The sequence below is a fragment of the Mastomys coucha genome, unplaced genomic scaffold, assembly GCF_008632895.1.
Source record: "Mastomys coucha isolate ucsf_1 unplaced genomic scaffold, UCSF_Mcou_1 pScaffold15, whole genome shotgun sequence".
Lineage (NCBI taxonomy): Eukaryota > Metazoa > Chordata > Mammalia > Rodentia > Muridae > Mastomys > Mastomys coucha.
The window spans coordinates 46,911,592-46,933,513 of NW_022196897.1; the positions used below are offsets into that span (position 1 = coordinate 46,911,592).

At 38.7% G+C, this 21,922-nt stretch overlaps 1 protein-coding gene across 21 annotated transcripts in view; it reads right to left on the reverse strand.

Moving 5' to 3' along the window:
- The window catches only part of Baz2b (bromodomain adjacent to zinc finger domain 2B), a 308,453-nt gene that overhangs the window by 100,323 nt on the left and 186,208 nt on the right, over positions 1–21,922 (reverse strand). For all 21 annotated transcript variants that reach the window (XM_031370349.1, XM_031370366.1, XM_031370355.1 and 18 more), the window contains 2 exons: positions 5,910–6,056; positions 2,334–2,384 (listed from right to left, as the gene is read on the reverse strand). In XM_031370349.1, the coding sequence (XP_031226209.1) occupies positions 2,334–2,384; positions 5,910–6,054 (196 nt within the window). In that variant the 5' untranslated portion in view covers positions 6,055–6,056. The remainder of the gene's footprint in view (positions 1–2,333; positions 2,385–5,909; positions 6,057–21,922) is intronic.

Genomic DNA, 21,922 nt, shown 5'->3' on the forward strand with positions numbered 1-21,922 from the left:
GTTCGAGGCCAGCCAGGGCTACAGAATGAGTTCTAGGACAGCCAGGGCTACACAGAGAAACCCAGTCTCAAAAAACAAATCAGAAAAGAAAAATAAAACAAAACAAAAAAACTAAACCCAAATCAAAGGAAAACAAACAAACAAAAGCAGAAGAAGCAGGAGAAATAGTAAAAAACTATGAGTGGTATAACAGAGCCTAAGAGGCAAGCAAGGATTGGTCAGTGGTCAGCTGCTAGGAGAGGGAGGAAGGAAGTTCTGTGCTGAGGGCGGGATACGGGAGGCGAGGGAACTGAGAACAAAGGGTGCTGTCTCTCTGAGAAAGCAGGACACAGGAACTTTAGCAGAAAATAGAGTAAGAATCAAGTAGTACTGGGGAAAAGAATGGTTGGGAACACACTGGTTATTAAGTAGGAGGTGTAGGAACCCTCCCACTCATAGACATGATCAGTAATGATACTGCAGACAAAGAACAGGGTTCTTGAAAAGTCCTCAATAATCTTTATACTGGAAACCACAAATATTTGCCTTCTAGAAGACTGAAAAGCCGTGTCTTTGTGTTTGGCACTTACTGCACTTAATTTCTTACACAACCAGTACAAAGGAAACCTCCAAGTAAGTACACGTAAATTTGCTTCCCTTCCCCATCTTCTCACTTCCTCTGCTCCTCTTCCGCCTCACCTTTCTTCTCATTTCATTACTGGGATTGAACTCTTACATTTTCTAAGCACGTACTTCACCCATGAAATGCATTATTGGGCCTTTCTAATTCTGACAGTTGCCAAGTTGTCTGGGCTGTCTTCCTTGAACTTACTATGCACCACAAGCAAGCCTCCTGTCTGTAATCTTTCTGTCTCAAACTCCTGGACCAGGCAATTACTTGTTTATTTATGAAAGGGCTGGAGAGATGGTTAGAGTCTACAGGATTGCAGATAAGGTGGGACAATCATGAAGCCAGCAGCTGTGAAAGTGGCTTGAATTGAATCAGAGGTAAGTTCCTTAACAAGTCAATTAGGCAGCCATATTCTGAAGTCAGTCATGGGATCCAGGAGCCAGTTATTCAAGTTTTCAAAGTACCTGATTGATTATTTTGATTAAATTTTGGTCTACTTTCAATATTCTTAGAGATTTGTGTTATCTTTATCAGACCTGACACATATTATATAACCGAAGTTCAACAGGTGAGAAGTCTAAAACCCAAAACCTGAGTTCAGTCTGTCTCACTAGCCTGAAACCTAACAATCCTGTACTTTTCTAAGTAGAAGAAATGAAAAGGTTGGTGTTCTACCAAACTAATATGTAAGAACCATAATAAGATATTGGACTATCGTGAGGTAGGGACTTGAGAACTAGGTTGGGAGAGCTGTATCTTCATTAGTAGACTAGTACTCTTATGAAAAGGTGGTAAAAGAACTATGTGCTGCAGCTATTAACCCCAACTTCTACGCTCACAGGACTCAAGAAACAAAGGGAATTTACAGGGTTCAGGGTTTTCCTGACACTTAAAGATTCATAAAACTTCTCAGGAAGATAATAAGAGCAGCAATGATTGGGAGGACAGAATCTCCAGCACCCAGAGCTGCCAACAAGTGGTACACAAAGGATGCAGCTTTCAAGAATCATCATCATACTAGTGTGGGGCTTTGATGATGCTGAGTCAGCCATGTTCCTATGATGATGCTTTACCTACACTCCTACAAGCAACGCATATATGTTCCATTGGGCTAAAGTTAGGTGGAATTGTTTCTTTGGTCTGCTGTTGCTCCCCTACCTAGGGTGGATAGATGTTTGTTTATTGCTCTGCAGGAAAAGTCTCCAACTACCACCTTCTTACTTTTCTTGAGGGCCTGAACCTATTCCACTGAAAAACTATACAACCAACTGTCTTGCTTTTGATGTTTTCTACCATGAGAAAGGACACATAAAGACCATGCAATCTCTAAGGAAAAAGCTTTCAATGCTATAGCTTAGATAGTTTGCTCCCTAAAATTCCATGTGCTGAAAGTTCAGCCCTCAACATGCTAAAAAGAGGTGTATCTTTAAGATGTAGGAACTAATGGAGACTATTAAGCCACCATCAGAAATGATTAATTAGTTCTCCAGAACAGGTTAGATTGTCACATTATGTGTTTGGTCCCTTTTCCAAATGACTATTTCCCTGCCTACTTCCCTTCCATGTTGTAAGTCGGGGGACATTCACCAGACAGTACCATAATGGTTGGAATAGTTATCATCAGAACGGAATCCATGTAAGTCTCTTTGTATAGAAAATATTTCATAAACTATTGAGCCAGCATCATGTAACAGTAACACCAAAACAGACTTAAGACACTTACCAGATGCTGAGTCAGCTGAAACCTTCATCTTGGACTTCCCAGCTTCAAGTACTGTAAACACAAATTTTTAATATATATAAATTACCAACTATGTGGTATTTTGTTATAGTAGCCATATTAAATTAAACCAAGAAGTCAAATCTTAAATATATATGCCTAGCCATGGATGCAAAGCAGGACTTCTTCAAGTAAGAGACAAAAGCAACCAGAAGTAAAACCATTAAAATTCGCTCCATCAAAGTTGGAAGTTTTATTATCAAAAGACAATGTACAATGAACAAATACATATACATATCAGATGGTGAAAAGGTATCTCCACACGTGTAATTGAAAGGCATTTCATATCTAAAATAATTCAAAAATAGTCAAGGAAAACATTTGACTCTTTAGAAATGATTCAAAGCCCTAAGTAGGCATTTAAAAAAGAGGAAAGCCAGAAGCTAAGTCTTACAAAAAACTGAAAAGGCATCTCAATTAAGCACTGCTCCACTGATCAAGAAAACCAAACCAAACCAAACCAAACCAAAAAACCTCCAGCTCTGGCGATCCCAAGTGCTGGGCATAATGACTTTAAACACAGCCAAAGTGATACTACAGGTATTAGAATATGCTTAGATGCATCAGTTTCTATATATAATGATATCCTTAAGAGCATTATTTATAATGGACAAAACTGGAAATATTAAAATTTTCTACCAATTACAACTCAGAATATAAAATATGCAGACTACTGGCATGTAACAAACATAAAGATAATCTAGTCCTGTATCCTTATAAATACATCTCCTCTTCACTGCTCTCATTACATCAGTAAACATGCCAGATCATGTCAGGGCTTCTCTTTCTCTTTATGCCTCCATGCAATCTTTCTATCCCAGATGAATCTGTCTCTGGAGCCTTGTTTCCTGCCCCATTTCCAGTCCTCCTCAACCTGGGCCCTCATCATACATCTAAATAAATATAAGTAACTATAAGTGTTAATATAAATGTAAGGGCCTCTTCACCTCTGGTTGCATTCTTCTTATAAACTGTTACACCCCTGCCAGAAGTGTCACCTGAGATTACTGTCACTATACCAAACCACTCTTATTGGATAAAGGATAAGAAAAAATAATGGTTACAATTTACTAGGCATCAAATATAGGTCAGTCATTACTTCATTTATCATAATACTTAAACCAGCTGCTACTCCTGTTTTACAAATGAGACAAGTGAACCTTATGAAAAGGTAAATCACAAAGCTAATAAGTGGACAACCCAAGGTTTGACCTCTCAGTCTTTGACTGCAAAATCCTTGCCTTTAATCATTACATTATTCTGTATAAATTCTCCTACATGAATGTTAGGTTCTAAGTATTCTATCATGGCCTACTCCCAGCATGGCCTCCCTCCTGTCTCTCCTCTATAAAGCTACAGCACATATGACTAAGCCAGCTTTCCTTCCTTTCTTCCTAATAGAACCCCCATTTTATTAAGGGCCATAATATGGTCTGTTAAAACCCACACTTCCTGTCCTTCCTTGAAGCCAAAGCTATCACTCACACAATTCTGGAGAGATTAAGTGAAAATCTCTAGGTGGGGCTTCTGTGAAAAGCATTCACTCTCTTGGCATGTAACCCTGGCTTACCTCACTCCCCTGGCCTCATCTGAAGAACTGTTCTGTCTAGATAGAACACTCCTCATGAAGCTGTGGGGTACACATGTGAGAATAAGAGCCTCAACACTTCCCGGGGCAGATTTAAAATCAGACCTTTCAGGATCTGAGGAGACTCCTCCATGCCTATCTGTGCATGATTTCCCATGCTTTCCTGTCATAGTTAAACATTCCTACCAACATACATACGTGTGTGTGTGTGTGTGTGTGTGTGTGTGTGTGTGTGTAACACACCACTGAGAACTAAACCAACCTAGCAATTTCTTCATATCCAGTGTCTTGGCTCACATGTGTAGGGACTGAGAAAATGATGTAAATGTTCATGTAAAGATAAGCATGCCTAGTACATCCTTAATCACAACAGTTTTAGTTTATCAGTCTTAGAGATTCAGTTGTTGATTTTAACTTCTGTTTGAAGGAACCTACCTAAAAAAATGTATAAAAAGAAAAAGCAGTAGACTATGTATGGTACTATTATTTAAATTTCTTAGTGTTCTATCTCTGTATTAGGTCAAACAGTCAAAATTTCAAACAAATGCACTCTGTAAGGTTGACTTACACAATTATATTAAATGTCACTCTCTGAGCTTTTCCTTGGAGTCAGGATGTAGGTAGGTAGGTATCAGAGTGCCTGGGCCTGGCTATGGTGTGCATCAGATGCTGCTCTGTGCAAAGGCTCTAATGACATGTATCTGCCTTGCTCAGGGCAGAGAACAGGTTGTTCAGGATTGTTTTCTATTGCTGGCAAATGCATGTCTTTATAAGCACTAGGATGGGTGAATGAGTGCTCCTGTTGGTTTACCTCTTACCATTACAATCTTTGTTCATATTCACGGCTTGTTAGAAGTGATGGCTCATGCCAGGAATCCCAGTGCTGATACCTCGGGGAAGGAGTCTAGGCTGCATCAGTAAGGCCAGGCTAACATCAATGAACACTGTTTAAGAAATTCTGTCTTCCTTCAGTGAAGAGCTTTTTATTTTTTAGAATTTCTCTTTTAGTACATTAGTTAACTAATTTTATTTAACATACCAATTTATTTAACACCTTTGGTGAGTACTGTCCAAATTATTATTATTTTTTTTTTTTAAGAAAAGGTGGAGTTTTGGAGGGTTGTTTGTTTGTTTGCTTCTTTGTTTGGTTTTTCAAGATAGGATTTTTCTGTGTGTGGCCCTCACTGTTCTGGAACTCACTCTGTAGACCAGGCTGGCCTCAAACTCAAGTGGTTTATTAAAAAAAAAAAAAAGTTTCTTCATGGAAAAGAAATAATACCTTTTTCAAAAAACCAATAAAACCCACATGTCAATAGCCATAACTTGTCATTGCAATACTTTTTTTGGACCAATTATGGCAATCAAACTAAAGGTCCCACTGGCTTTAAGCACCTCTAAATGTTATCACTCCAAGTCCCAAGAAGGCAAGGCCTTGGCTCACTTGACCTGAGCTGCTTTCCACAACTGCACTTAAAAATGAACAACTTTAGGTGATCTAAAAAACAGAACCAAACCCCTGCATATTCTTTTTTTTTTAAAAGATTTATTTGTTTATTATATGTAGCTGTGAGCCACCATGTGGTTGCTGGGATTTGAACTCAGAACCTTCGGAAGAGCAATCAGTGCTCTTAACCGCTGAGCCATCTCTCCAGCCCCACATATTCTTAAAGAGGACATCTATTTGATGCATGATAAAAGCAGTGTTCTCAAGCTCCTGAGCTGTCACACAACCCTACTCCATCATCGTCAAGCCACAGTGCTGATGAGGACTTAGGAGAGGCGGAAGCCATGCCAAACCTCGAGGAAAATCTAGATAAAGCAAAAAGACCACACATTCACCCCAGCAATTATCCAACATGTCAGAAGTGTTATATGTAAATACAAAACCCTGAAAGAAGAGGTCTTGAAAGTCGAGTTTAAAGGATACTAACCACATGGGCTGCCTGTAGAACTAAGTGAAGCAGCTCCCGTGGAAAGGCTGCTCTTTGAAACTGGTGAAGCCACAGAAGGCGCAGAAGACGATGTTGGTGTAGTGGAGGAGGCTGGTGAGGATGGCAGCAGTTCTCCAGACTCCATATCTATGACACAAGAAAAACACTGTATTAGGCAGAATTACTCAAAAGAATTACACATGTTTATACATTTTGTCTATTTTAAAAAGTCTAGTATCGATTTAGAAATAAAAGGTGATACATGAACAAAATACTTCTATGGCTTGAAATACTCCTGCCCAAACTCATGTTAAGGCTTAAGTCTTCAGTGTGAGATTAGGAGGCAGGGCCTAGAAGCTTCTAAATCTGTGATGCCTCCCTCACAGAACAGGACACGAGTGAGCAAATAGTCTGATTCTTATAAAAACACCTCCCTTGGTCCAGGGAGGCCACCTCACATGGCTAGCTGCTCAGATGTCTGTCCTATTTCTTAGGCCTTAGAACCTTAGAAACCATTCAGTCCTAGATGTTGCAGCAATAGAATGCAGACCAAGATGAACATTTATGAACCAGGTTTAATTTTGTTTTTGAGACAGGGCTGTGTTCAAGCTGGTTTTGAACTCTCCTCCCCACCTTAGTCCCATAGCTGGGGCTACAGGCATGCATCCCTGCAACTCAGATTGAAGCAAACTGAATTTTTAGGTGCTCCATATCCTTTAATCAATCACATGGTTTGTGTATCTACAAAAGGGTCTAAATTTATGCAAGTGTATGAGGTCATTGACTTGGGAAAAATTAATATTCTCATTCTTCTCAAGGTTCTTCGTCACCTCACCCAATTCTCTATTACTGTGAAGCAGTGGTTAGCAAGCTGTGACCCCCTTTTAGTGTGTGGGGGGACTGCAATTCAGATATCCTGCAGATCAGGTATTTACACTATAACTCATAACAGCAGCAAAATGAGAGTTATAAAGTAGCAGTGAAATAACTTTACAGTGGGCGGGAGGTCACCATAACACTGTATAAAAGGTCACGATAGGAAAGCTGAGAACCACCACGGTAAAGGAAGAAGGCATTACAGGCTGAGTATGGATGTATACACTTAGAAACTCAAATGCTTAGGGGACTGAGATGGGGTTCACTAGTTAAAGGCAAACTTGAGCAATACTGGGAAATCCCCTAAATGAGGAAGGAGGAAGGACAGTAGAGGAAGAAAATAGGAGGGAAGCTGAGAGGGTGAGAAAAGAAAGAAAATGTCAATCTGCACAAACGGTGCCTTCATCTTCTAACTCCAGACAGAAGCATCCTCATGTCAGGATGATTCAGGAATTTCCAGGAAAGAGAGGGGACTAGGGAGGGAGAGGGAGATGGACACAGACACATACAGACACAGACAGCCAGACCCTCTGTAGAGTTTTCTTAGAGCCAAGTTTCCACTATGGTTTCAATAGCCTTAGCATGAACTATTTATAATGACCAAATCACTTCTTAGCATCTTTATTAATGCAATGTGCTACTATTGGTTAAATCTAACAGAGACTACAATCTCATTGAAATAGTGATATTCAAACATAAGGATGTGACAGACCATGGTCACTTTAATGATATCCCAACTGAGCACAAAAATCACAAAGTTTACGAACTAGGCAACAGGAAGAAAAACGATAGTGCTTATCTATTAGTGAATTTATGATTCATCACATGTAAGCTCTCACCAATACTCTTGTTACAAAAAAAATCTGTATTATATGCTATCAGCAACTCATACAGAATATATTCTCTTGAAAACGTTATTCAATTACATCTTGAAATTTAGAGTACTTAAATACAAAGTTAATGTTGAAGTATCAAGTGAATTCAAGTACACACATTTTTTCTTGATAGAAGGAATCACACGAGAGAAGGGCAATCTTGTGGCACTCTTAAGCATTTTGAGTGAGACCACTTCAAAAAGCTTCCTATACAATTCAATAATAGCCACTCTTAAAAGTACTGCTCCCAATCACCACCTTAGACACAAGTGTGTATCTTATGTTATTACAGAATCTTTGTCTTAATTTTTCATCAATTCTAATTTTTTAAATAATTTATTTTTATTTTTCGTTTTGCTTCCATGTGTGTGTATATGAGGGTGTCAGATCTTAAAGGTACAAAGTTTTGTGTTGCCACGTGGGTGCTGGGAATTGAACCTTGGTCCTTCTGGAAGAGCAGTCAGTGCTCTTAAGTGCTGAGCCATCTCTCCAGCCCATCAATTCTCATTTTAAAAAAAACGGAAAGAAAAGAAAATGACAAACATGAGCTGTTTACCTAGAAAAAATTTTTTAGTAATAAAACAGATTACTCTGGACTAATTCTAAAACATTTAGAATTCTAGTTTTGCTTTCTGTATGCAAAAGTGTGCCTTGGAGTTTATTAGCTGTGATACTGAAAATATCACATAGTCTCTGAATTTGTTTTATGTAGTAACATAAAGATGCTGAGATCAAAGAGGCAAATGTGCATGGATGCTGAGGGTCTAACATTCTATCACTGTTAGCAGTGATCTAGGCTTCTGGCTTTTGTTTTGTTTCTTACATAAGGTCTCACAGCAGAGACCGGCTGACCTTGAACTCCTGGCAAGCTTCTTGCCTCAGCCTTCCAAGAGCTGGGACTCTGGATGTGAACCACCATGCCCAGCCTGGCTTGTCTTAATAAGCAAAATTTTTTATATAATTACCACTGAATATAGGTGGCAGTAAAAAGAAACCAAAGGGATATTTAGAGTGCACATTAGTATTCACAGGCTCCGTCCATATCTGTCATGTTCTTAGGTTGTTTAGCCCCATGGGGTAGCCAGCCAGGCTTTTCTCCGTGGCTGCTCTAACTAAAGAGGGGCCTGCTGTCCTTTTCTATAATACCTTTACTTTTCCTTCCAAGTAAACAGCTCATATCTATCTTTATATATGGACTTTTATTGTAAAACTTTTCAAAGTTATAATACAAATACAGATGATAAAATAGTCTGTTGTCGTAAGTATTCAGTGAAGATACAGTAATTACAAATCAGTTAAATTAACTCACTCAAGTAACTGAAGAAAAACTTGTTAGGATGAAACCATTTAGATGCGTAGGAACGACCTACTTTCAGATTCTGCCAGGGGCGGAGCATCCACCTGAATCTGCTCCTGTAACCGCCCACCTTCCATTCTGACTCTGCTTTTAAGAACATCCTTTTCCTTGGGCTCCAAACCATCACCAAACAACATTTCTTTCTGTCCAAAAAGCTAGCCTATATAATCACAAGATTAAGATGAATGCACTATGAGAACATCACTTCCCTCCCTAGCATTCTCCTGGAGAAAACTATAAAAAGACACATAGGTGCATTTTTTGAGATTATCAGTAAGATTATATAGTTTCTAGTCAGGTGGCGGCGGCACATGACTTTAAGCCCAGCACTCAGACAGAGGCAGGCAGATCTCGTTGAGTTCAAGTTTACCCTACTCTACAGAGCAAGTTCTAGGGTAGCCAGGGCTCCACAGAAAAACCTTGTTCCAAAAACCAAAAAGGAAAAAAACATTATATAGTTTCTAAGGTATGACTTAAGATTTCTTTATTTAGAAAGTTAACCAGTTGCCAGGTTTAGTGATGTGTGTTATACTCTCACCTACCCAGAAGACTGTGCTCAGAAGGTGATGACCTAGAAGGCGAGTCCAGCCTAAACTACATTCCCAGATGGAGGGTAGATGGAAGAGAGGGAGAGGAGGAGGGAGGAAGGGAATAAATTAGGGTAAAAATTACTACAACTGGAAACTTAATATTCTAGTACAAAATTGGGGGTTGAAGAAATGACTCTATAGTTAAGTGCACTCTCCACTCTTCTGGGAGACCTAAGCAAGGCTCCCAGGACCCACATCAGGTGGGTTTTCTTCAAAGAAGTAACTCGAACAACTACAATAATACAATGATTCAAGCTCATTTTTACAAGCGTAAGCCAATGCAATAAATGGAAAAATTATACTTGGTATGTTTGGTCAAAGTACCTCTAAGAACTTGGTACTATACAACTTTTCCTAATTGTGTAAAATTGAAATAAATGGCATGCAGCTGTCATTCTCATAATGCTCATACTAGAAAAGATAAACTCACTTCTTTTTCTAAAGTGATCTTAATTTGTAACAATCCCGAGGACATACTATAATCAGGATTTGTGAAAAAACAAAAACACCACAAAAAGCTTTTTCCCACATGATTTTATGTACAAAGAAGAAATCAATGATCAGATACTATTGTTCAAATGCATACATATCAAATATTCTTTTATGTAACCACACGATTTCTGAACACCGACATCTGGTAGGCATAACCTGATCAGGTGCAATAGAGAAGGAAGATATGTTGATTAAAAGGAATAAACATCATCAGTTAGCTTCCTTGTTTCATATGCACCAATATTTTACTATTAAAAATGTACTGGTTTGGTATGGAGTATTACTCAGAGGTGGAATGCTCCCACATCATGTGGGAGGTCCTGGGGTTCATCTCCTCACTGGTTGTATGAGGAGCTAACAAGTTATTGCAAAAGTATCCATAAACTTAGGATTGGGAGCAAATGATGCGAATGAGTCCCAAGCTCCTGGGGGCAGTACCTGTTAAACATTTATCTACAATGGAATAGACCTTGGTTGTGTTCTTCCGAGTATTGCTAACAGTGAAAACTCTGCTAACACTCCAAGAGTTCTCTGTGGGAAGCCAAAGTACCAAAAACAGATTCTGTAAGGCCTTCCATTTTCTTGGGGATTCTTATTTGTTTGCTTGTTTTGTTTTCAAGACATAGTTTCTCTATGTAGACCTGGTTGTCTTGGAAATCTTTCTGTAGACCAGGCTGGCCTCACACTCAGAGATCTGCCTGCTTCTGCCCCTGCTCCCTGCCCCTGCCCCTAACTCCAGTGTACCAGGATTAAAGGTATGCACCACCACCACCTGGCTCCTTCCTTTTTAACTCTAATGCCAATTTTGAAGAAGATCAAGAGACAGTCACTACCTGTCTCTTACCTTAGTAGCTCCACTAACCACAGAGTGGTATAAGTTCATTATTTTCTAGAAGTTGTAAAAATGTTTCCATTCAAGTATTTCTTCTATAGCCAACAAGGTGGCTCAGCAGGTAAAGGCATTTGCTACACAGTCCCTGGAGCTCACATGAGGAGAAAGAGAACTGACTCCAGAACACTGTCCTTTGACCTTCATATTTGTGCTGTGGTATATACACACACAACAATAATAAAATTTTAAAATTGTTTAGTCAATCAAAAGGTTGAATATATAAAACTCCAAGATATCATGTAGCAGGCACAGAAATAATGGTCAAACAGCAAACAAAAATGTTTCTACTAAGAGACTGTGGGAAGTATGTGGCATCAAGATCTTACCAGACAGGAAACACCAGTACTTTGTGGGTATAATATATACACGGGCAAATAATTTTATTAAGAAACATTTAAGGTTTTTATGCTGAGAATTTATTCTTACACTAGTTTAATCTTTTAATGGTTGTTATTTTAAATAGGATAGACTTGGTCATGTCCACGAAGCTTCACTTACTAAGCAGTTTAAATGTATTTGTGCGTAATGAAAATGTAAATCAGTGAGTGTTTTAAACTAGAGGTTTGTTGACTAATGTCCATATTTTAATCATCTAGAACTTAATAAAATGTCATGAATGACAAAAAAAAAAAAAAAAAAAAAAAGAAAGAAACATTTAAGGGCTGTAGAGATGGCTCATTGGTTAACAGCACTGACTGCTCTTCTGAAGATCCTGAGTTCAAATCCCAGCAACCACATGGTGTCTTGTAACTATCTATAATGAAATCTGGTGCCCTCTTCTGGGGTGTGGGCATAAATACATGTAAAACACTGTATACTAAGTAAATACATCTTTGGGCTGGAGAGATGGTTCAGTGGTTAAGAGCACTGGCTGCTCTTCCAGAGGTCATGAGTTCAATTCCCAGCAACCACATGGTGGCTCACAACCGTCTGTAATGAGATCCGATGCCCTCTTCTGGTGTGTCTGAAGACAGCTACAATGTACTCACATAAATAAATCTTATATAAAAAAAGAAAGAAAGAAAGAAAGAAAGAAAGAAAGAAAGAAAGAAAGAAAGAAAGAAAGAAACATTTACCAGCTAGACTGGTGGAGCATGCCTTTAATTTCAGCACTTGGAAAGCGTAGTCAGGTGGATCTGAGTGAATTTGTGGGGCAATAAATAAATAAATAAATAAATAAATAAAATAAACCCAGTAAGTTTTACACACTGAGTTAAAAGATGGCCCTCTCCTAACCAACAACACTCCCAAGCCACCTGTGTTGCCCGGACCTGCTATCCCAGCAATCTAGGGGCTTAGGAAGACTGTCCCAAATCTGAGGCTAGCTTGAGCTGCAGAGAGAATTCCAGGTCAGCTAGGGCTTTAGAATAAGTGTGTGTGTGTGTGTGTGTGTGTGTTCACACACATATGTATGTTTTATGCATGTGCTGGATGTGTCTTCAGAGGTGCCCTTGAGCACAAGGACACTTTGGATGTCAAATATTCACCTTAGTAACCTCATCTGAGATAGGGTCCCTCACTGAACCTGGAGCACTCTGGAGTAACAGACACATGCTGCTAGGACCAGCATTTAAGTGGATACTGGTGTTCAAGCTCAGGCCCTCACATATGCATGGCAAGCACTCTGCCAAGGGAGCTTTCTCCATGGCCTAAATGCACACCGTGCTAAATTACAGGTTTCTGATAAATCTTTTAAAAATTTATTCGAGACCTCAAGAGACCTGAAAATAAGAAAATAATCCAAAAGCAAATCACTGGCTTTTATATTTATTACTCAGTAAATAATCTACTCAGAGAGTATCCTTTTCTATCCAAAAGATTAAGCACTCCTTTGAAAGAAAATATGTGTAGAGAAGAGGTTATGCTAGACAAATAGATATGTGAGAATAATAACAAAGTATTAGACCATGTCTGTAGATCAACTAAACCATGGGTATAATCAATCTAGGAGTTCAAGCTCCGAGATTTCTAACAAAGATAGCAAAAATTTGAAAGATAAAGACAGACAATGTCTGATTAACTAATCCAAATACAAGACACTCCAAAGAACAAACAAAAGATCAAAGCTTGGTTCAACTAAGACAACTAAAATTTTAACAGAAATAGTGATGGCTATTTTAGAAAACAGCAGCAACCTATGTATGCAACAAATAAGCAATGCATGTAATAGAAGTTGTTTAACCCTATGTAAAACATGTACACAGTTTAAGAGATGAACTAAAATAAATATTCCACTCCTCTCAGGGGGAACAGGCAGGAACTGGAAAAAAAATACATTCTTTCTAAAAAACAAATGGCTAAAAACAATGAACAGCATATTTAAAACTTTGACTTTGTTCTAATCACTCTCATATGACGTTTGTCTTTATACTATTACAACGTCCCTGCTTAAGTCTTCACAGCATGTATACTAGAAATGCACGTATAGAAATGCATATAAACAAGACTCATTAGCATATTACAACTGCAAAAGACTAAACAATATGTCCATCAATTCGAACTATTCAAGTTTGAACTAACTGCACCTTTTTTTAAAGAAAGAGGTGGATATGTGTTAGCTAATGTGCTAAGTGAAAAGGACGTGGTCAGCCAGCAGGATCTCCTTTGTGCTCAGGATAAGGGGATGGAGGTAGAGTCTACTGTGTGCATGTTGGCACAATGTTTCTAGAAAAAAACTGAGAAACTGCCAACTGTAGGAAAAGAACCAGAGACTTGGTGTCCAGGCTGAGGGAATTAGATTTCACTGTACACATTTTTATGCCATTTTAATTTTACCATATTTTTGCATTGATGACAGTTAAATCAGTGAAAGGAGAGAACAGTTTGTTGCTGGAAATTACCCTTCCAAATATTCTGTGGGAGATGCAGTCTAGTACACTGGGGGGAATCGCAGTAAGTACTGAAATGAAAATTAAGCAAAATCTGATCAAATGAACCTGTGGCTCCGTGAGAAAGAGTCCACAATTCAACCAGAAGGAAAATGACTGGCTGGTACAAGATGGCACAAATCTGAATGAATGGGCCGGGGGGTGGGGGGGTTGGGAGGAATGTGGTGGTGGGGTAGGGGGATGAGTACAAATCATGCAGCACTGTTTATGTAATAGAATCTTCAGTCATGAAGCTGATCCCACACATGAGCCATGACTCTGATACTCTGTACAGAGGGACAGAAACATGCCCATCTTCTGACCTATCAGATCTATTTTATTTCTATTATGAATTTGAAATTTATCCACTTTTCCTCTAACAACCATAGCAACCACACTGATCTTCCATGTCACTGAGAGCAAAGATCTAGCAATCTCTCCTGTACTCATGGTGACTGCTTCCACATAGCCACAGCTGAGACAGACTATGAGATCTATAAAACTTAGAGCATTATCTGACCCTAATGAGATTCCTCGTTGTTTACAAGTCTACTTGCATCTTCCTTACTAAAAACCCATTCTTCATACAGGAACCATTGTTAAAAATATATACTCAAGCCAGGTGGTGGTGGTGCTCACCTTTAATCCCAGCACTTGGGAGGCAGAGGCAGGCGGATTTCTGAGTTCAAGGCTAGCCTGGTCTACAGAGTGAGTTCCAGGACAGCCAGGGCTACACAAAGAAACCCTGTTTCAAAAAAGCCAATATATATATATATATATATATATATATATATATATATATATATATATATATGTTCAAATTAAACAATGACACTTAGCATCTTAAATCCTGTAATAACAATACACTGACATATGGTCCACAAAACCCTCTATTTGTATCCACAGCACTATAGACAGACACACAGACAGACATATAGACAGATGGGGCTTGGAAGCCAAGAATCCTTGGTACAGCATGTAAAGGAGCTGCACACACACTTGCCATGGTAAACACTAGGACTTCTGTCTTCAATCTTAGCAAGAAACTTTAAAAATAACTAAGTGAAAAATTCATTTTACTTTATTTTGAAGTTTGGGGCCTCATGCAGAGCAGGCCAACACCCTACCTAAAACCTAATTTCTAGTCCTAAAATGAAAAACATGTGAGTCTACTGTTTACTCTTTAAATTTTCCAATTACACATTTTTTTTTTTCCGAGACAGGCTTTCTCTGTGTAGCCCTGGCTGTCCTGGAACTCACTCTGTAGACCAGGCTGGCCTCGAACTCAGAAATCCGCCTGCCTCTGTCTCCCAAGTGCTGGGATTAAAGGTGTGAGCCACCACCACCCGGCTAAACATATTTTTATTAATTTGAAAGGAATTAAAATTAACTCATCATTTTTAGGTGAGAATTTGTTGAAATAAAAAGAATAATTATATGGAGCTTAAGGTACACCAATTCAACAATGAAAAAGTTGGTGTAAACAGAACTAAAAATATAACAAATACAAGACTAGAAAAATCCTCAAAGAGAAATTTTTAAAAATCACATACGTACATACATTTACAGTGAAATGTGTGTGGTGGTAGGTGAACTTAAACATAGCATCACTGTGGAAAGATACTGCCAGGGTCAAAACTGTACAACCTTCCCACCAATGCAATCACAACATTATTTGTTGAATGTTTTTATACCAGGCAGTATTCTAAGTAACTTCATTATTTTAATTAAGGCAAATAAACTCCAGGTGTAATTGTTAATATTTACAATAGGCATAGAAAGGTTAAGTAGCTTGCCATACACAAAAAGTCTTAAGTGTTTGTCTATGACTAATGTGCCTCACACTTAACAGGCCATAGTATCTGAATTTAGGTCTGGTTTGGGCTATATAGCAAAACTGTGTGTTAACAAAAAAGGAGGGGACAGCTATGTAGCTCCATGCGCAGAACTGCTTGAAGCATGCAATGCCTACAGCGGTAGTGCCAGCAACTTTTTCACATGAAACCATTTGATTTCATCTGTGGTAGGACACAACTAGAATGCCGAAATCATTCTAGACATTGGTTTTGTTTGTTTGAAGATTATAAAAAAGGAAGCAGTACAGGAAGTCAGCTCAACAACAACAACAACAAAAATAATTGGGGCGGGACTGCAGTTCAGTCATAGAGCATAGCCTAGCAAATAAATAACAAGAAAAGTCTAGAGTCATATAAAAATCTCTGATATAGCTTTTTCTTCTAAATTACAAATTTAAAACAAATTTCAACAAATTCTCACCTAAAAATGATGAGTTAATTTTAATTCCTGTCAAATTAATAAAAATATGTGTACAATGGTCCATAAAACCTAATCTTATTTTCTAATGACACAAAGTGAAATAGAAAAGGAACATAAATAACATACAAAATGATCTCCTTGAAAAAGTAAATACATTTATTGATGTGATGATATATAAAAATATTTACAGTAAGGTACTGGTGGTGGCCCGCCTTTAGTCTAAGCACTTGGGAGGCAGAGGCAGGCAGATCTCTGAATTTGAGGCCAGCCTGGTCTTCAAGTTAGTTCCAGGACAGCCAGGACTATATAAAGAAACCCGTGTTGAAAACCCTATATCTATATCTATATCTATGATAATGTATTAAGAAAACAAGAACTGACTGAAAATACTTAAGTTGAGGAGTGTTTTCCCAAATGGTCACAGTAGCTTCTCAGAACAATGAGATATTAAGTGTATGCCATTTCTTCGTATATTCTTAACGCTTTAGGTCTATTCTAATTGTATATTAAAAATATTACTTGTGTATTACGGATGATAACTTTCTATATCTTAAGAGAGAAAAGTAATGTTTTTATTTGGTTGTTTTTTTAATGTAGCACAGGAAAATGTGATGATGACCAGATAAAATGTGTTCTTACATGACTTTAATAGGACATCTCAACCACATGTCCAACAGTAGTACCTCCTGATTGGCTAATGGTTAGCATCCGGTGTAGTCTCTCAGAATAGTTCAAAAGTACATAAATGATCATCAGCTCTAGAGCTTTCTTTTCAATCCCTATTAACAAAGAGAATCACAAAATGCCAAGGACAATTAACAATTTTCCACTAAAGGACCAGATGTATTTTGAAAAGCATTTCATTAATGTTGTTTGCCAGCAACCTCATTGTTTAATAATCAATAGCATAGTTCCGAGCCAATTTCCTCGCAGCTTTTGTCTAAACTTTCCTCCAGTAATGAATGGGCATCTTGGCCTACCACAGCATCAGTTTGTTTGTTTGCTTGTTTTTCTAGGCAGGGTTTCTCTGTGTAACCCTGGCTATCCTAGAACTAGACCAATTGCCTCTGCTGGGGTTAAAGGTTTGCACCACCACCACACAGCCCTACCACACATCCTTAATTCTTGATTCTCACATAAGTTATCAAGAACAAATTAAAAATGGGATAGGTAAGACATACAAACACATATGTATACACATGGAAGTAGTGCATACACACACACACACACACACACACACACACACAGAGTGAAAGAAAGAGAGAGAGAGAGAGACAGAGAGAGAGAGAGAGAGACTGAGTTACGCAATAGCATTAAGAAGCTTGAAGCGACATCAGTATATTACCCAATCTAAAAAATGAGAATACACATTTCTCAGCAAAGACTTGAGGACATATGGGTGAATAACTCAGGTTCCAACATTTTCAGTGACAGTATTGAATGGAGAGGACAGAGGACACAATGCTGATGTCTTAAGGTATGGATAGTTTACATTTTTGGTTAAACATATAAATCTGATGAGACAAGAAGTTGAGAAAACTTCAGACCGAATAAGTTCAAAGGAAAGGTGAATTCTGGAGAGAAATAAGGAATTTTCAATTAAATGTACACCTTTCACCAAGTAGATTCTAGCTGCTACTATGGGGAGAGAAACAGAGAAACAATCTGTTTTGCTTTGTTTTGTTTTGTTTTTTCCTAGACAATAAGGGAAATGCTTCAATTAAACTATCATTTTCTCCTTGTTTTGCTTTTTTAGGACAGAGTATGATTCTTAACTTTTCCCAAAGTTTCATAAATACTAGGGATTAATATGTAGCAAACCCTTTCTTTTAGTTCTTTTTGTGAATATTACATTTACTTACAGCTAAGCTCCATGGCTGAAAGTAAGTCAAAACAGATACAATTTTACAAATGCAACCTCTGAGGTAATCAAATCTCTCCCTTGTCACACTTTCTAACTTAAGCTTTAGGGTAAGCAGATTATTTCACAGAAAAGTTTATACTACAGTAATCGAAAAATAGGGGCAGAATCCATTCACATACTAAAGTTTACTAATGTGGATGTGTCTAATCTAACCACAACCAAATCTTACCAAAATGAATCAAATTATCTCTATCTATTGCAGCCATCTGGGGCTGGAAAGAGCCGCTGTTAGTATCATGTTATTCTTTCCAGTTTTGCTCTTGCCTGACTGGTCATCTCTGTGCCCCTCTTCTCATCCACTAACCTTCAGTAAAGAATCATCGTGACGATGCAACCTTACCCCTCGCCATAGTAACACAGGCTGGGGCTCTTGTGCCGACCTCGGCAAAACTGCTGTGCTTTTCTTCCCTTTTCCTTTCCACATTGCTGGGCATCGAGCCCAGGGCCACGTGCATGCTGAACTCAGCCCCTCAAAACTGCTTCTCCAAGCACACTACGATCAAAGCTGGAGTCACCTACCGGCTCATTCACTCAGTTCCCAAAACCTTACCTTAAGTCCTGTTGTGCTGGTCTCTCATGTTCCCTACCCCCTGCCTTACATCCACATGTCAAATTTTTCCCTGTCCCTCAAAACTCGGTGTTTATCTGACTAACCAAGAGGAAGGTCTCTGTGCCCACATCCTTGGTACAGTGACAACACAAAACAGGAAGAAGTCAGAGTTCCCCAACAGTCACTGCACTGAGCATGTTTTATTTGACTACAATCATGAACTTGGATAAATATATCTAACAATCTGGACCCGTATATGAGTAGAGCTGAGTTTGTAACATGTCTTGGCTAGGGTTTCTATTGCTATGAAATGTCATGACTAAAACTAATTTGGGGAGTAGAGGGTTTGCTTTGTCTTACAGATCAGTCTACCACTGGGGGCAGTCAGAGCAGGCCCTGACGGCAGGAACTGACGCAGAGGCCATAGAGGAGTACTGTCCTCTAGCTTTCCCCTCCTGTACTGCTCAGCCTGCTTCTTCTACCACCAAGACCACCTACCCAGGGGTAGCACAACCCCAAGTGGAATAGGTCCATACACATCAACCGTTAATCAAACAAAACAAAACAAAACAAAAAACAAAAGAAAAGAACTCTTACAATCTTGCCCACAAATCAATCTGGTAGGCACATTTTCTCAACTGAAGGCCAGACTGTTGGAGGCAACTGGCCTCCAACTGAGCTCCCTCCTTGCAGATGTCTCTAGCTTATGCCAAGGTGACACAAGAAGTAGCCAGTACATGTCTTACATTCTTGGGAACATTTTACACATAGTAATTGCTTCTTAGGTACTACTCTTATTTATGTATCTCAAATTATTACTGTACTTGAGTAGAAAAGAGGAAATGAGCCATCTTCTGTTTCTTGACTATAGGCATGGTGCTTCAAGCTCCTTTCCCTGCCCCTCACACACACATGGATCTTTTTCCTTTCTTTCTCTCTCTCTCTTTTTTAAAAGATTTATTTATTATATTTATATGAGTACACTGTAGCTGTTTTCAGACGCACCAGAAGAGGGCATCAGATCCCATTTCAGATGGCTGGATTTGATTCGCTCAAGATATAAACCAGGTGTGGCAGCTGATAACCCCAGCACTTTCGAGAAGAGGCAGGAGGATCACAATTCCAGAGTTACTTTCAATATGTAGTTCAAGGTCAGTCGGGGCTACACCACACTCCACCCTCTCAGGAAACAACACAACACAAAAAAACATCAATACGTGTAGCTAGATGTGGTGGCTCATACACATGAGCTCAACGCTTGGGAGGCTAAGGCTGAAAATTGCCAGAAAGTTGAGGCCTACCTGGGCTACAGAGTGAGACCATGCCTCAAACTACAAAACACATAAAAACAGAACAAAAAGTTATATAAATATGTTTTATCCAATAGGGCTTTTATTAATCATGTGCATAAACATAAACTGAAGATTAAAACTGAGTAATTTTAAGCCACATCACTAATAAGCCAAGTGTTTAATAACTGTAACAAAATCCTTGTTGAAAATACTATTGAACAGCACTATTCCCTAAAATGTCTGACATGGTGCATGAGGAAATCTGTTCTGCATTAGGAGGCTACTAAGGTTGTCAGAGGGTGACTGGCTGCTTTGGGGCAGGGACTGCCCTAGGCAAGTTTTCCTGAGAAATCATGCAGGGAAACCTCCCAAAGCAGCAGTTCCTCTAGGACAGAACTGCAGCCCTGACCATGCATGCTTGCTGCCATGCGTGTATTTGACCATTTCCAAGGAACTCCATTAAGTGAGATTTAGCTGACTTATAAAATGTGCATTTAAACTAGTCACCCAGAAGTTAATGCCGCTGAGCGGTGGTGGCGCACGCCTTTAATCCCAGCACTTGGGAGGCAGAGGCAGGTGGATTTCTGAGTTCGAGGCCAGCCTGGTCTACAGAGTGAGTTCCAGGACAGCCAAGGCTACACAAAGAAACCCTATCTTGAAAAAAACAAAACAAAACAAACAAAACAAAAAAAGTTAATGCCAAGTGATCCTAATTATGTATTTCATCATTTCTCACACATTTTCATGAAAGCAGCCCTAGTTTTAAAAAAAAAAAAAAAATCACAAAAGTTCTGTGCTTTTGCAACACTGTTTAAAACCAGGTATCACGGGGCTCAGTGGGTAAGAACACTGACTGCTCTTCCAAAGGTCTTGAGTTCAAATCCCAGCAACCACATGGTGGCTCACAACTACCCATAATGAGATCTGATGCCCTCTTCTGGCACATCTGAAGACAACTACAGTGTACTTATGTATAATGATAAATAATAAATATTTTTTAAAAAAAAAAACCAGGTATCACTGGTGTAGGGTCCACAAATAAACACAGGGTGCTCTCTATTTCCCAAATTCACAGTCTACTGTGTTTGGAGAGAGTGGCAACAGAGAGGAGCAGCAGCTGTATTGCTAAAGACTTGCCCATTCAGTGGTGCTAAGGGCGCAAATGTCTGGACAATCCAAAGTCTTTCAACACGAGACTTTACATCAGAATTCCAGAAGAACATCTTTTTAAAATAATTTCTTTTTTTTTTTTTTTGAGATTATAGTATAACTACATCTTTTCCCATTCTATTCCCTTCCATATCTCCCACCTTTGGTCTCTTCGAAACTCCTGACTTTTTAATTATTGTTACATATACATGTGTATATTCCTACAATAGAAATACAATCTGCTCAGTCCAATCTGTATGTATGAAAATCTTTCCCATTGGTCAAAGCAAAACTGTAGAAAACACTGGCTACTAACCGGAGCAAGGCTACCCACCCTAGACTGGCTACTAATAGGAGCAAGGCTACCCACCCTAGACTGGCTACTAACCGGAGCAAGGCTACCCACCCTAGACTGGCTACTAACCGGAACAAGGCTACCCACCCTAGAATTTAAGGCTTAGAAACATACTTATTGAATAGTCACGGGTATAATACTGGTTAAAAATTGAAGGTCATAATTCCTTAAGAGATCATGAAATCTATATAATAGGAACTTTTTTTTTAGCACCAAAATATTCTGGGTCATTGTAAATATAATCTAATGCATTGGAAAATATTGATATATCTAATTCTCAATAATTTGTGATGTTGTAAAAGAAAGGAAAATTTTTTAACTTTCATATAATCAAATAACGATAAAAGTTTTCATAAAACCAGTTTATAACTTCTGTCCACCTCCATTCAGAAAGTAGGGGGAAAAAATCACACATTATACTGTTGAAAACATAGGGACTGGCATATCATTCAGTCCATAAAAAGACCCTAGCTAGCTTTGATCCTCAGAAGTCATGACACAACTACACTAATTGAAA